Genomic DNA, 17233 nt, shown 5'->3' with positions numbered 1-17233 from the left:
TTTCACAAATCAAGTGTGCCCACTTGTTTTTAGAATAAATGACAATGATGATGATTTTGAATTTATTGTTAAATAAAGAAATGGGTTTATGAGCATTTAGATATGTAGGGCATTATTCAATTTGGAAAAAAATGATTGTTTGGGGGATTAAATGATTAAAGGTGAGTTATGTTTCCAAAAAATTAGGCATGCCATAAGGGCACAGAGAACAATTTTTAACCATGCCATTTCAATATTTATCATGCCATGGTACGCTAATATATGGGGTATTTCGAACCCTGGGGAGTATTCTAACCTAAGCAACAAGTGTTTGCCACTAATATGGCAATGTCCCCCGCTGCTAAAGAAGAAAGAAATATTTACTATATTTACTACTTTATATTTTTTGGTCACATACAAGAAATGACTGGTGTCTGCAAACTAACCCAATGTAGGCTGCTGACATAATTGAAGACATTGGGTGCAATGTTTCATGAGATATTGTGTTTACATAAGTTTGAAAAGTGGTCAAAGTGTCGTGGTATGTTCAAGGTCACCCAAATCAACTGGTGTCTGCATAATCCCCCAATGTAGGCTGTCACCAAATTTGAAGACATTGGGTACAATAGTTCAAGAGATATCGTATTAACAAGAGTTAGTTCAGTGGTCAAAGTGTCATGGTGACCTTGAAAATAAGGTCAAGGTCACGAAAATCGCCTGGTGTCTATGTAATCCCCCAATGTAGGCTGTCACCAAATTTGAAGACATTGGGTACAACAGTTCATGAGATATCGCGTTAACAAGAATCGGGACGTACGGACGGACGCTGCTGAATACATAGTCTCCCCGGGGTCTTAAAATAAGCTTGAAGTACTGGGGCAATATTTCGGTGCAGAAATATCACTGTGGAACAGGGCAATAAATCACTATGAGGTACAAACGAAGAGCTTTATGAATATATAGTAACGAATGCGAATATGAATTCATGCATACTTAATGTTTACTATCAAGGAATAAAATAACATATCTGTCATGTACTTGCTTACATTGAAACATTTCAATGATATTTTCTGTAAAGCAGAAAAGAAATTCATCACCAATAATGCTGCATATTGCCCAATGACAGTGTCACAAGAGGCCTTGGCAAAACAACATAAGTTACGCTACTGCATTTCTTGGATAGATTCCATTTTGCATATCTCACCTAGATAAACAAGAAACTAGATTAAATGTGATTCTAGTGACCCAGAATAATGAATTGAATCCATGAAGGGATACAGTGTTGATTCACTGAATACACGCATGAATCATGACAGGACTACTGGGAGGCAATAATTGGGCACAGACAGCACTGGGTTCAGTTCCTAATCACCAGCTGGTCTCTTGTTGCTTATGATTAAAGGCACATCCAGTCAAAGTTTGCTCACTTTTCCCCGAACTGTTTGATTTCCCATAAGTCCAAGTCCTCCTCTGGGACCCAAGTTTCTGTCACGCTTGGCTCGGTCTGTTTTGGAGATTCTGGTCTCTTCCTTTCTCTCAGTCCACTTCGCTGAGGTGTGTACTTTTCTGTGAAATTGAGAGAACAAAGTTAGCAACTTTCATCTTGTTTTGTACTTGCACTGGTTATTATGTGTTCACAAACTGAAGAGTCACTCCTGAACGCAGAATTGGATAATTCCATAAGAAATGTTCCGAATCCAACAAAAGAAATGTTAAACATGATAACTTCTAGTACATATAGATACTAGGCCTAAATACAAAGGCCCAAACAATGTTTTAGGGGTACTGAAAGGTTATTATTAAACTCCCAAAATCCCACAAAGGATAGACCTGAAATACGATATATTTTCATTATGTTCACTGCTTTACTTCCAACTGTGATAAATTCAGAAACACAAAGTAAAATCCATTACATAACAATGGACATAAAAATCGCCAAAGCTCCTGATAAGGGACCGTTCATAATTTATGGCTGGGGGTGGGTGTGTGTGTTTTGTTTGATGATGGTTTTTAAGGGGTGGGGGTGGGGGTAGTGTGTCAACCATTTTGTTCTGGGGAGGTCAGCAATTTTGTACACATGTTCCTAGGGGGGTCAGCAATTTTGTACGTAAAAATATTTTAAACATATGCTTTAAAATATGGGAAGGGGAAAGGGGATGGGAGGGTGTCATTGACTTTGTACATGACATGCAGGGGATGTGTGTGTGTTTCACTTCCTTTGTACATAACCTTTGGGGAGGTCATTCAAATTGAACATCCTTCTCCATAAAAATCATTATCACCCCCTCTAGTCATAAAATATGAATGGTCCCTAACTGTGATCTGTGTAAATACTGCAAAACAGATCCCCATTACCCGGTGAAATTTGTGTCACTTGTGTACAAAGAAGCACATTTGTTGAAAAATACAACAGCATAACTACACTGTGCATAATTACTCGATGTATCAATCATGCATGTTCCCATTTTAATCAGAATTCTTAAAAACATGTTTACTAATTGTTGCATAAATATCCTACAGACTGGAGTGAGTGAGTGACTTTAGTATTACACAGCACTCTGTAATATTCCAGCTATATGCGGCGGTCTGAACCAGACAATCCAGTGATCAACAGCATTAGTTTTGATCTACGCAATTGGGATACAATGACATGTGTCATCTGAGTCAGCATGCCTGACCCCCACGATCTTGTTAGTCACCTCTTAAGACAAGCATGGGTTACTGAACAACAATTCCAATCCAGAACTTCATGGGTCCTACAGACTTGATTGAAGGGAGTAAACAAATAAAACTATTAACAACCTATGTGAATGACTTGTCAACAATCAATGACTGAAATAAGTACAAGGAGTCTGAATCACATCTTACCTTTCGGCTGAGTTGGTACTCCAATAGGAACAACAATTTTCCTGACCAGGAACTCGGACCTGAGACCATATGGTCCTACATCTCTACGCTTCAACAACTCAGTGGTGGTTATTTCGGTCTCCGTGGAGACAGTGTTCGTTCCGCCTGCAGGTGGTTTGACTGCCACATCGTCCCACCTGATGCAGGACCACAATATCCTGAGCTGCAGAGCAGCTGCCGCTAAGGACTTGATGGTCTGAGTCCGGAACCGCCACGCAGTGCGGAACAGGGGACGGGGACATGGATAAATCCAGTTCACATTGTTCATTTTACAGTTATAATTAAATCCACTGGCCTCTCTATTGCTGCCTTTTCGAGCCATCTTCCTGAGGTCATGCCTCTCTAGAATAAATATGCTTTTTTTCTTGGTGGCATTTTGGAACTTTTGGCACACAGGTAAACTAGCCTTTTTCAAGCTCTTAGCTGCCCCACGTTTACCAATCTTTGTAAATTTTGCAAGTTTGAACTTTTCTGTGCTTTTCCGAACTGGAGGCAACTTAGCCTTGAGATCGTCTATGCTCATTTTGGAAATTGCCTGTTGCAAGGCTGAATGTGCTTGTGAGAGGTTGACTCCTGCACGGTTTGCAAAGAGCTGGGCCACTTTGGCGGGTCAGAATTTATCAAAGACTTTGCAGTTGTGCTGCCACTACTTTCTCCTTTGGAATCTGATGAAACGGAAACACTGCCACCAGTACCAGCATTGCCTCCAGAAATGATGATTGTCTTTTTGTCGTCCTCTGCTTCTTTTGGAACAGGAATGGATTTGGATGAAGCATCATTACTTGAATCATCTTTGACTGCAGACTTGAGAGAATTGATGAGATCAACTGATGAGCCATTTGACTTGTTATCTTTGTCCCCTTCGACATCGATCTCCTCATCCTCCATACTGATGTCGATGTCAGGGGGGACCCGCATCCTCCATTTTGATACTGTCCTCACCAGGCTCATCCTTCACTTTGGACACATCCAGATCTGGACTAGACAGCCTCTCCTTCCGACACACTGGGGAGTAACACCATTCGCTACCTTTCGTCCTGCATAGCAACGAATAACACATACCCTTATACCCTTTCACATCAGGTTTCAGATCCAAACCATTCACCTCTGGTGATGATTTCTTGCAATCTCCAACTTTGATTTTTATATCAGTTGACTTTCCATCTTTGCCTGACTGCCATTTCAGCTTCCAAGCTATCTGCTGCTCCAAAGCCTGCCTGTTTTTCCGCTCCCATTCATCTTGCTTCTGTCTGCGGTCAAGCAAGCTGTCCAGTTTAGCATATGGCTTTGTCACCTTAATGTAGTATGTCCTCTCCAACATTGCTTTGCCTACATCAATCAGATCCACATCCACTTTGGGGGGTAGCTGTTTCTGCAACTCCTGAAATTCTTCCTCCAATTTCTCATCTTCATCCTTCTTCTTGTTCTTCAAATCTTTCTTCCCCTCTTCCTCAACTGTTTCATCTTTGCTTTCCACTTTCACTTCATCCGTTTCCATTTTTTCACTTGTTTGATCAGCTTTTGATTCCTCTTCGCTTTTGCTCTGAACCTTTTCCTTTGAATCCTCCTTTTCAGAATCTTCAACTTCCATCTTCTCACCTCCTTCCTCTTTCTCACCTCCTTCCTCTTTCTCACTGTCCTTCATCGTTACATCAGCATCTGTCTCTGGATCTTCTTCCTTCACCTTGCTCTCTGCCTCAACGCTGCTTTTGCTTTTCAACAACTCTGGGTCTTCTTTGTCATCCACAGACATCTTCTCAGAAGCCTGAGCCATTTTTGATGCTTTCAAAGCTTTCTTCTTCCTTGCTCGGAGTTTAGCAGCCACACCACGGAGTCCTACAGTGTCTTGAGGAACAATGCTGTAATTCCTGACTGAACTATTCCAGAGCCAGCCATTGCCTCCTGTAATTCGGTACTCCTCTCCCCGTTGTTTCCACACCTGTTGGACACACAATACATTTGATGGTTTACATTCTGAATAATAATATTTGATCAGTTTCCATCGATATAATCATTTTTATGAAAGCAGTAAAAACATTATAATATAAAGATTGCATGTTTCAGAACTGCCATGAAACAACCATAAAATCAGCATGAGTTCTCCATTTTGCTGATTTTGCTTAATTTGTGGTGAATCATAACTAAATCAACTAGGTCAAAGGGCATATAACAGCACTATTATTCCACTCAATCCATGACTTATTGTTTATTGACATATGTCACTGCTACAGGCGGAGAAAAACTCCTAATATAAGACATTCTTGTTCTATTTCCATCGGAATCTTTTGCAAACCAATGATCAGTCTAATAATGTTAACACTCATCACTACCAAATGAGTGAGTTTAGTTTATTTTACGCTGCACTCAGCAGTATTCCAGCTATATGGCAGCGGTCAGTAAATAATCAAGTCTGGACCAGACAATCCAGTGATCAACAGCAATTGGGAACTGATGACATGTGTCAACCAAGTCAGCAAGCCTGACCTCTCGATCCCGTTAGTCGCCTCTTACGACAAGCATAGTCGCCTTTTGTGGCAAGCATGGGTTGCTGAAGACCTATTCTACCCCGGATCTCACTACAAAATGAAAAAACGTTTTCTTACTGAGAGAGATACAGTAGCAGTACAAAATGCAAATACATGATCAAAGTTAGACCCATTTGAGTACAGTCAAGCGAATATCATAAACATACTTGTACAGACACATTTGTTGAAATCTTCCTAATGCAATACAACACTATTACAGGACTGCCATTAACAATGTCTGTTAGCTTGTTTTCTAAAGATATCACTCAGAAATATGCTATAATAATGGCAGCCAGCACATAATTAAGGTTGGACGTGACCATCCAGTGATTGACATCATCAACTGATGCAGTTTGAATCCAAAGACAAGCACTAGCCTGTCAAACAGTGGTTGCACAAACCAGATCTTCTTTATAGTTTGTTATTTAGCAACATGTTCTCATTTCACCATCAGAATGCTACAAAGATGAATCAATTATCAGGTAATTCTAAAACAGTAATCCCCCAAAAGAGTTCCTCTCCATCTCTGTGCATGTTACCTGATGTTTTAGTCCCAGGGGGTACTTGATCCACACCAGTGGCTTGCCCTCATCTTCCTCTTCCTTCCTCTTCTTCACCTCTTTCTCCCTCTTCTTCATCTCCTCACGATCAGCTGTGGTGATCCTCTGTAATCGACTGTGACCTGGGAGAACAGCAGCCATAGGTCAGACAAACAAGGACGAAAAACTACACGACAACTAACATTTCCATTAATATGTTTGCTGTTTAACGCTGTATTTCAGCAATATTTCAGCTATATGGCGATGTTCTGTAAATAATTGAGTCTGGACCAAACAATCCAGTGATCAACATCATGAGCATCGATCTACACAATAGGGATGTGATGACAAGTGTCATCGAGCCTGAACACCCCATCCCGTTAGTCGCCTTTACAACAAGCATGGGTTGCTGCAGACCAATTCTAACACAGATCTTCACAGGTTCTTTCGATTAATAAACAGACAGTACCTAGAGCTTCAGTCCACACAGGGTTGCAGATAACTGGTTTAATGCAAGCCTCTAAAATGGCTAGAGCCAGACCGAAGTCCTGTGGGTTCTGACACATGTGGACAGCCTTCTGCCAGTTCTGTCGATGAATGGGCCAGTTTGGATGTAGGAACGGTGTGTGGATGTTGTTCTCCAGCTGAGTGATGCTCAGTCTCAGTGTGGACACTGTCAACATCCTGTTGCCGAACACTGTGCCGTTCCATTTAAACTCGCTGGTCGGCGTCATGCTGAACTTGTGTGATAGATGCCTGCGCTTGTCACGCTCCTCGTTATGCTGGTGTTTGTTGAGGGCCAGGGTGTTTGTGGAATACTGGTTCGTGTACAACTTGTAGTTACCTTCATTACCTGCAATGGGAGTTAGTGGGTGAGATGGGTTCTACCGTGCTTTAAATAAGAATTCAGATATCTCACAACATGCCCACATAGTAAAAGTGAGCGAGCCTGTAAGTTTAGATTTACACTGCTTTAGGCAATATTCCAGCAATATCATGGGTGGGGGCACCAGAAATGGACTTTAAACCATGTACCCATGTGGGGATTAGAATCTGGGTGTGATGAGCAAACATTTTAACCACTAGGCTACCCTACCGCCCCAGTTTTGGTAGAAAGCATGGCTACTGTGTACTGCTTAGACCCCAAACATCACATCCACAATTCAATCTAACACATGTGTATACAAGTGTTTGCCACTGATATGGCAATGTCCCCCGCCGCTAAAGAATGGAATATTTATAACACATTTACTACTTTTTATTTTTTGGTCACATACAAGATGCCTGAAATGACTGGTGTCTCCATAATCACCCAATGTAGGCTGTCGACATAATTGGTCAAAGTGTCGTGGTGACCTTGAAGATAAGGTCAAGGTCACCCAAATCAACTGGTGTCTGCGTAATCCCCAATGTAGGCTGTCACTAAATTTGAAGACGTTGGGTAGAACAGTTCATGAGATATCGCGTTAACAAGGGTTTCAAAAGTGGTCAAAGTGTCATGGCGACCTTCAAGATAAGGTCAAGGTCACCCAAATCAACTGGTGTCTGCGTAATCCCCCAATGTAGGCTGTCACTAAATTTGAAGACATTGGATACAATAGTTCATTAGATAACGCGTTAACAAGAGTTTCACAAGTGGTCAATGTCGTGGTGACCTTGAAAATAAGGTCAAGGTCACCAAAATCGACTGCTGTCTGGGTAATCCCCCAATTTAGGCTGTCACCAAATTTGAAGACATTGGGTACAACAGTTCATGAGATATCACGTTAACAAGAAACGGGACGGACGGACGTACGGCGCTGAATACATAGTCCCCCGTTGCGGCGGGGGACAAAAAGGCACGGAAATTTACTCAGGTACATATGACACTTTAGAACACTAAATAATGCTTGAAATAATTACTCGCGCTCCTGAAACCTTCATACTGGCGGGTCCCTCAAATCCCATGGGTCATTACATACAAGATTACCACAAGCAGTTTTAGTTCTACTATGTTTAGATTTTCAAATTCTGTACCTACAGCCTTTCTTTATATCATTTTCTCAAGATACCCTTGACTGGGCCATGTTATAAGAAATAATAATTTTGTTACAAACTTCTTTTTATAACAATCCTTTCACAATAATGTTTTCTCTGCAGATAACTTTTACATTCAAAGAAATAAAACTAAGACACAAATCTTTGACCATATATTACCAAAAACATCACTGACCCAAAAAGAAATAGTTGAAACTACATATTAGCAATGACCTGCATATTTAACCACCAATGGACTTATCTCCAGGCATTCGGGTTTGGCTCCTTCAGCTATGGTGCTCCACAGTTGTGGAATCAACTCCCGACTGAACTCAAAATGTCTCCCTCCATTGACTCATTTAAAAGTTCCGTGAAAACCCATCTTTTCAGAAAATATTACAATCTATAACTTAACTTTCCAAAATTTTACCCTCGTTCTAGCATAACCTTTGCTTTGTAAATATTTGTAAATATGTCGCGCTTTGAGCATGCTTTAGGTGTGGAATTCAGCGCATTATAAATACACATCTTATTATTTACCTACATCACGCTTCACAATTTAGTTTTAGCCACACTCAGTAATATTCTAGCTATATGGCAGCGGTCTGTAAATAATCAAGTCTGTAACAGACAATCCAGTGATCAACACCATGAGCATCGATCTACGCATTGGGATGTGATGACATGTGTCAACCAAGTCAGCAAGCCTGACCACCCGATCCTGTTAGTCCCCTTCTACAGAATGAGCACTCTTCACAATTAATGGGACGTACCAAGTCGGAAATACTGTGAGACTGTTGCAGAAGATGCCATGATTGAACTCTTGCTTCGAGTGACTCGTGTTATCTCCCCGTCTCGGTTTATGACTAGAACATCATCCGCTGAGGTTTTCCCACTACTCTTGAATGAGGACGTGGTTGAGGTCACAGAATCGGTAAACTGTTTGGGGGTCAAAGAACCAGTTTTGGATCGGGTCAGTATTTTCCGTGTTTCTAGAGCTGAAATCAAATGAAACAAAATAATGTAATGAATAACATGAAACAAATATATAATCTCAAATTAGGTGTGATCCACTAAATATAGCTTGTTTTATTGTAAAGAGTTGTCTACCATATAACCGTTACAATCAGAGTGAGTCGGGTTTATCACTATGGAAAGAAGGAATACTAGACGGAATACTTGGCACAATGTAGCCATTGGTTCGCAACAAAGATTTAGACAATTTTACCAGGACAGTACAGGGCCTAGATTTTCAAAGCTCTCTTAGCGCTAAGATAGTCGTAAGTTAATGTTAATGTATGGCACTTACGACTATCTTAGCGTTAAGAGAGCTTCGAAAATCTAGGCCCAGAACCAGTACCAGCCATGCAGCCCGTATCAGTTAGTTAATTTTGTGTATACAAGTTACAAGAGTTTTACAGTTAAAAAACCCTGGTTATATGGAGATCGCGTAGAGCGGTAATGTCTTACAGAGACAAAACACTAAAAATGTCAACAAATCGCAGAGGACATTAAGAAGTTTAACAACTGTATTTCAGCAATTTCATCAATCCTTACAAAGGAATGGTCAAATCATTGAAATGCTGTAGTAACAGGAATTGTGCAGGGCTTTTGAATATGGGTGTCTTCTTGACTCCCTTCCTCTATTCAAGGGAGTCATGTGCAATAAATAGGGGTCATTCTTTCAAATCTTGAGAATCAGCTGATTCAACCCAACAGCAAAACTAACTAGAGTATTTTCAAAACAAATTGCATTAAACAAACCAGATTTCTGTGTCATCACAATCCTTAAAACAGTTGATATTTGTTGAGGTATTTTGTGATATTGTCAGTAGGGATGTCACGACACAGAAGTTTCATGAATCGATACGTATCACGATACCCATGTCACGATTCAATGTATCACGATACCTATTTTTGCAGCATTATTGCGTAAATTTAATTACATTTTTAACATTAATATTTCATATTTTATAATTGTCCATGAAAAGATCAACATTTTTATTCTCAGAGATATAAAAGTTCTGGATCGATAATGGTATCGTCTTAGAAAAAGTATCGATGTATCGTGGCATCCCTAATTGTCAGTTCTCAAATAAGTTACTATTTGTTGAAGAGTATTGTGATACGAGTGGTAAGGTCAGTTCTTATCATGACATGCATTGTATTGTGTACTCAGGTGATCCTCAGCTCCAGCTGCACTGCACATACCTGACGCACTGCTGGTGGTGGACGTTGTGGTAGTAGTTTTCTGCCCAAGGACAAGCGACTGATCTTTAGACCCATCAGCCAGTGGCTGTGTTGCAACTGACAAGGTAACTTTCCCGCCTTCGCGGTTCACAACTAGAACAGTTTTAGTCTGGGGACTTCCATCCCCAGTCTTCTCATCCAGTGTCTTTAACAAACTGGTCTTGGCGTTGGGGAAAACAGACTGAAGGCTGACTATGGAGGGGTTATTTGTTGATTTTTCACTTTCTGTTTCCGACTTGCTTTCCGGCGCTCCTTCCACGGAGTCAGACGTGGGCTGCTCAGTACCTGACTTGTCTTCTGCCTCAGTTGAGCTGCTGTTGATGGTCTCATTCACAGGATCTGAGGTATCCATCTTGTCTTCCGTGTCTTCAGTATCAGATGGTTTGAGCCCTGTTGATGACACCGTGAAGGTGGTGGACTTGATGGTGGTTGTCTCAGTTTTCTCTGTAATCTGTTGTGTTGTTTTGGTGATGCCGTCGGGGCTCACAGCCCTCACAGTCATGGCTGACGTGCATGTAGTTGTAGTGGTTGTAGATGCTGCGGTCACTTGAGTAGTCTCCTGAAATATGTATCAAACATGAAGGATTGATCAACTGTTTACAAACAAAATCAACATACATGGAAAAAGACCATCAGATTCTGCCTGATACTTAGAATCAGTCTACTTTTCCATACCAGACCTCAGCTTCGTGTGACTTGCTGTAATGACTACTTGTATAACAAGGGAGCACAGTCCGGCAAGACATGGCAACGATGCTAAACAGTATCTGTAGTGTTTGCCACTTGTTTTATCTGTTAATCAATGTTGACAACATTTATGACATTCTCCAGCTGTTCATCTAATCTGGGGGGCGGTGGGGTAGCCTAGTGGTTAAAGCGTTGGCTCGTCACGCTGAAGACCCGGGTTTGATTTCCCACATGGGTACAATGTGTGACGCCCATTTCTGGTGTCCCCCCCCCCCCTGTGATGTTGCTGGAATGTTGCTAAAATGGGCGTAAAACCAAACTCACTTACTCATCTAATCTGGAACCGGATACTGTACTCGTACATGTGCAATGCCAGTACTAAATCAAAGTGTGAAAGGTAGCTAAAAAGCACATGTGAAGTGACATCTTTTGAATGTTTGATAACTTAATCTGTGGCATCAAAAGTAAACAGTATCCGGTCTTGTCCCTCGAGACTGAATAACGATACTGATAGTGAGACGCCTCTCTGTACACCATAACTACACACCATCATCGGACTAATCCCGTCAGTTCTTTCATTAAGTTGGCCATCGTTCTCAGCCCTGTGTGCTGCTTCAAATTTCTTCTGTTCTTCCTTCTGCTTCTCTTCCTCCTCTTTGGCTTTCTTCTCCACTTCCTCCTGGGCCTTCTTCAGTGCTCGGTCCGCTTGTAGCTTGGTCAGCTGAGCTGAAACAGAAATTTATAGGGTCATTAGGTGACTCAAAAACTGTTTCCTTTGCTTTATATTTTCTATAAGTTTTAAAAATATTAATGTGAAAAACATGTCAACAAAAAACAAAGGATCGTCATGGCAATATAGTGTTTTCCAAGTGGTGTGGAAGTATATAAAACATCCATCTTGAACCTGAAAAGCTGCTTGTTGCCCCTTCATTAAGTGAATAAAAAGAATAGTAAAAAAAAACACAATTAAAATCATAACATTTAAGGCATAGTGTGAAATTTCTTACAATTTTAACAATTACAAAGTTAAAGCCTAACAACAAAAGTCTGTGGTCTCATACAACAGTACAATTTCTAGTCATTTGTTGCAGACTTTGGGTTGAAAATTGGCAAATCTCTGGAAATAGATAAATCACTGGAAGCTGCATAAGATCTAAGCTACTTACTTGTTTCCACTTCTAAGGATGATTTCTTGTTTCCTCTGGCTGTGTTTGTGAGCTCATCTGTAATGGTCATCTGTTTGCAGATGTCGTCTCGCATCTCGTGAAGAGTGGACACAAGGTCACGCTCCCAGTCCCGCCCGTCCATGACCTCAAACAATTCATCGATCTGGGCCTTGGTGCTGTAGTACCACACTTCATTCTCCCCTTCACTGAAATACCAAGCAGTCATACAGAATACTCTTGACATGATAACCATGCAGAAAAGTGATGTAATAAAAGCATGTTTCTCAATAAACATAAGTCAGCTCATCCAAGACTTGCAGCATTCAGGGGAGACTATCAACATTTCATATGGACTAAAATTTAATACCATTGGGTAGATTGCAACTCTGTTGCATGCGATTTATTGAGGGCAAGTGAATATATATGAATTAATTTCTAACCCTTCCTAATGTCCTGAACTGGTTCGTGAAACTACAACCCGAAGGGGCAATTTCATTTAAGCATATTATTGTAGGACACGTGATCCTGCTTATATGATGGATGTGATAAAAGCAATTCTCATTTGTTTGTTATTAAGCATAAATTAACAAACAATACATACACAATGAGTCTTCTGATGAGAAACCAGTACTTCCTCCCATGCCTGTCAAACCCAAACGGTTCTTGTCGACAAAGGAGGCCACTTTTTTCAGCCTCAGATATGCAGTCAGTAACACCTTTAACCTATAATGAGAGAACAAATAAGCATTAAAATTCTAAACAACAATCACAATAAATGTTCACCATTATGGACATCGAACTTTCAAAACATAGCAGTCCATATACAGTAGAACTGATCATGGTCAGTTTCAGTAGATTGGTCAAGCCTCTTGAAGGGTGAGTGTAAGCACAGGGTTTAACACCGCTATAAACCCTACTTCAGTTGCAGCACCAAACTTTTCTTGAGTTGTCATACCATGAATGAAAACTCCTTAATCTACACATTTAACATACACATATAAGCCATAGGATATATATATCGATCAACAAAAACATCAATGAAATATTTGCATCCTAGCTTTAGAAAAACCACGACCTTCCTCAGGGAAAATAGTTCTTTCAAGTTATAAACTGCATCTGTCCCAGTCATCTAAGGTACTGTAATTCTTCTGCAGAATAGGGTCCTTCAGCACGGCAGTAACACATCACTGTAGATTCAAATCCCATTTTGCCTTGATTATGTTTCTAGGTTTTATAGCGCCATAGTCAGGCTGGCAGGTTTCATCAAAGTGGTAAACATCCATATGCATCACTTTGGGCTGCCCTCCTTCCTAAAGCTGACATGCTGTGGTTTAACTGGAATACTATTCTAAGCTGCGTTCACCCAACTCACTCATCTCATGTTTAGGAATAGGATTAAATAATTATCATCATGATTATGTAACCTATCTAAAACATACTCTGCAAAACAAGACTTCATATTGATTCTTTTTGTGATCTTACACAAATTTGCAGAAATACTGAGAGTGTTCTAAAGTAAAGCATGAAAATCAACGGGTCCTTGTCACAGGCCTAATCATGGCGATGTAAAAATGGAACTATTTAGGAGTCCCTTGATTCACATACTACCCTAATAATCATGATAATCCTCAAGGGTCTGAGGAGCCTTGTCAATTATGATCAGGTGAGGATGGACAAATATTTCACATTTCTACTACCTGGTGAGCTCGACAAACATTGCAGAGCCAGTCGTCGTCAGGAACCTCTATAAGGGGAGGATCTACACATGCCAGGTGATACACGGCGGAACAGGTCTCACAACACAGCAAATCACCCAACCTGAAACACATTATCAGTTACCAGTATCAGAGTTCCAGAAACAATCTGCCATTCTGTTATAACAGTCCACCGGTCAGGACAGGAAAAACTCAGGGAGGATTAATCATACTCCCTTGTGGAAGTAACCCAAACTGTTTACTACTAGGAAAATGCAACCCTGTACAACTTGCAGATCATATTTTCAAAAAAGTTGAAATAGACATTATTTTATAACCCTGAATATGGAGGGCTTGATTTAAGGAAATAAAACCACTTGCACTCTGTGAAACCTTAGGTAATTACCTTGTTGCACCAGACAAAAAGAGGTTGCACCTTCTGTTCAAAATAAATCATATATAATGCTTGTGTTTTGGTATTGGTGATTTAGAACATTATTATCACAACACTATTCTGGGTATGATCAGATGATTTTATCTCACTTCATAGACTTGAATAACATGAACAGCGAATGTCATTCAGTCACTGTCCATGTAGATCAGAGTCACTGCACTAGACCAGTTTCTCATCATTCTGTTTTCCAGCTGTAGTCTTTGTTCAGCAACATATTAACATGTACTGAGTGCAAGTTGGTACAAATATGGCTGTATTTTGCTGTTTCAGGTTGCACTAATGCAGGTTTTAATGCTTAAATCAAGCCCTGAAAAGCCATGCTTGTCTAAACGTTTGTATTGGACTGAAACCTATCAGTTTGTCAAGAAGTAAATGACTTCCCTTGCAAAGTTGTAGTTTGAACTTTGAAATGAAAAAGCGATGTGTTATAAACATGACAAAGAAATACAAATTGTATCAAGAATAATATTAACATATATGGTTGTCTTAAGTTTAACATGCTAAAACTGTGAGTGAAAATTGCAAGGGAGCCAGAAGGCAATTAAATTATTATGCTCATATTTGTATATGAAAGTGAATTACCAAAAATAAGAATGAGGTAACAAATGTGTCTGATTTGCTCATGTTTAAGTGTGGTGATATACTGTAACTGTCATCAACAGAGGTATTAATAAATTAAAGAAGGAGTCCTACTCCAGTCTGGAATGACTGGGCAAGTCTAGGTTGCCTCGCAGCTTTTGGCCTGAAATCAAGAACTCTTCTGGGCTCCTTTTGGATTTGATTTTTTTAAGGGGATACATTTATGAATAAGGGATAAATGTCAGCCTACACCAAGTGGTAAATGTATCTTGATAAGCAAAACAAACTCCAAACTTTCTGCATTAACAGATTCGAAGTTGTGCGTTACCAAATTACTCACATAAACATTGAATGCATGATTATGTAATTTTAGTTTTAAGTGGCACTGAACTTGTTCTCACGTGGAAATACTTATGTGTAGTACTCATCATTATTTACACTTAAAACTATCAATCTGAGAGACAGTTATGACTGAGCTGTCCTATCAACCGTTGAAGGCGTTCTGAAGCCTTGTCTCTAAAAATTAACTATTAACCCATGAGCCTACTCATTACTAATTACTGCATGGACCATACACTGGGTGTACAGTGTATTCTTATATCAAGTGACTGGTTTTTTCTCGGTAAGACTTCCGCCCGTATCCCCCCTAAAATTTAACGATGAGGGAAAAGACATATGTATATTCAGGTAATATGATTGGACTAGAAGACATAAAATAGGTTTTAACATGACATTGCGCATACAGACATTAAATTATCGGGTTAGGGTACGGGCAGAAGTCTTTCCCATTTCTTGTTTGTATGCAAATGTACTTATATTCAGTGGAAAGAACAGACAGGCTTCATGAAAGCCTTTTGGTAAACTTTACATGTTGTTATGCATAATTATACATATATACATAACTTAATATGACATAAGGTGGTTGTATTATTGGCTTTGATGTGGAGTGATCTATCGTTACAGTCTGAAAATTGAATATGGCATGAGAAAACACAGAACTGTTGACATACTGTGCCTTTAAAGGTACGACGATACAAAACATCATTGAAAATAAAGAATTGAAAAGATGCTTACTTGTGGCAGTTCCTACAATGATCATCATACTGAATATTGCCTTCATTTGTAATCTCTTCTCGAACTTTGTTTGTTGCCAGGAACAAATCAGTTAGGGTCTGAAGTACTTTTAACTTGTCACTTATTGGAACAAATGGAAAATCACTGGACTCCAAAGCTGGGAGAGCAGAACGATATTCATCATGACGATCACTATCCAAATATGCTCTTGCTAATTCCGACCATGTCATTCCATCGATGAAAAACAGTGACACATTTATGCTATCTTTCAAATCATGGGGTCCAAACACAGTGCTATTGCTTTCTTCTTCTCTCATTAGTGCCTTCAGCAGGCATATATGAATCTCTCCTATCAATGTACACTGCTCATCACTCAATAAAGCTGCACAGAAGTCTTCAAATGTGAAAGGGGACAACCTCAGTATAGTTCTGAAATGTCTAAGGACTTCAAAGATTCCAACAGTTTGACACAGGTATTCTGAAGATAAGATCAAATCATTAGAACTCGGTGGTAGAGTAAGAGTGGGTATTTCCCTGTCATCTGGTATATCTAGACTCCTGGGTCTTCTTGAAAATAATCTTCTCTTGCTGACTGAACTACTAATGGTGCTGATGCTTTCTTCACTGAAATCGCTATAAGAACCCTCATAGGTGTCATCAGAATCATTGTTGTCAAGATCGATAGTATCCAGGTCAGTAATGTCACTGCTTCGGTCTGCATCTATATCCACTGTTGACGATATATCATCATCATCTCCCAAGAAACTACTGATAAAACTTCTGCTTTTGACTGTAGAATCCCTGCCTCTTCCCCGGTCCGACCTGCCATTGCCTCTGGAATTGGGTATACCAAAGTAAGGTCCACTGACAGGTGTGCTTGATCGTGAGTTTGGGTCACTCGAAGTTGTAAAAGCTTTGGGTTTTCGTAGAAAATTTGTGCGATTACTTGACAAAGGGGTCTTTGGAGGACGGCCCCTCATGCGCCGTGATCGGGTCGCCATGGGTGCTCAATCCCGATGTTTTAGAGACCCAGAACTGTTACAAAGCCTAAGACACATGGATTATAGGTTGTACCTCAACATCGTTCGGTATATTCAGTGTCCATGTTGAAAATTTTTGGAAGCCGCCATTTTCCAAACGATGGTCACGTGACTGTCATGGCCTATCAAATGGAGCTCTAAAGTGAATTTTTGCGCTAACTGCAAATATAACAGCCTAATTCAAGAAAAAATATGAACTGTCTTATTTTTCAAATTGTAACTTTCCCTAATATGCACAGATTTATCAAAATGAACCTGTTACTTTCGCGATTACTTCAAAATTCGCATCTGAAAATCAAGATGACAAAAGTCGAACAAGCGTT

General features: G+C 40.0%; 1 protein-coding gene across 1 annotated transcript in view; it reads right to left on the bottom strand.

The window, feature by feature from the left end:
* LOC124279591 (nucleosome-remodeling factor subunit BPTF-like) overlaps positions 1-17233 on the bottom strand; it is a 29572-nt gene extending 12339 nt beyond the window's left edge. The window contains exons 1-13 of the mRNA XM_046715433.1: positions 15871-17233; positions 13767-13887; positions 12671-12792; positions 12070-12275; positions 11451-11629; positions 10178-10775; positions 8740-8964; positions 6420-6803; positions 5951-6093; positions 3791-4825; positions 3582-3690; positions 2848-3495; positions 1407-1545 (exon numbers count right to left, since the gene is read on the bottom strand). Coding sequence (XP_046571389.1) covers positions 1407-1545; positions 2848-3495; positions 3582-3690; positions 3791-4825; positions 5951-6093; positions 6420-6803; positions 8740-8964; positions 10178-10775; positions 11451-11629; positions 12070-12275; positions 12671-12792; positions 13767-13887; positions 15871-16871 — 4910 coding nt within the window. The 5' untranslated portion in view covers positions 16872-17233. The remainder of the gene's footprint in view (positions 1-1406; positions 1546-2847; positions 3496-3581; positions 3691-3790; positions 4826-5950; positions 6094-6419; positions 6804-8739; positions 8965-10177; positions 10776-11450; positions 11630-12069; positions 12276-12670; positions 12793-13766; positions 13888-15870) is intronic.

This window comes from Haliotis rubra, unplaced genomic scaffold (genome assembly GCF_003918875.1).
Source record: "Haliotis rubra isolate DU_JTF1 unplaced genomic scaffold, ASM391887v1 Scf252, whole genome shotgun sequence".
In the NCBI taxonomy this organism is placed as follows: Eukaryota; Metazoa; Mollusca; class Gastropoda; order Lepetellida; family Haliotidae; genus Haliotis; species Haliotis rubra.
This window is presented reverse-complemented; position numbering and strand designations above follow the sequence as displayed.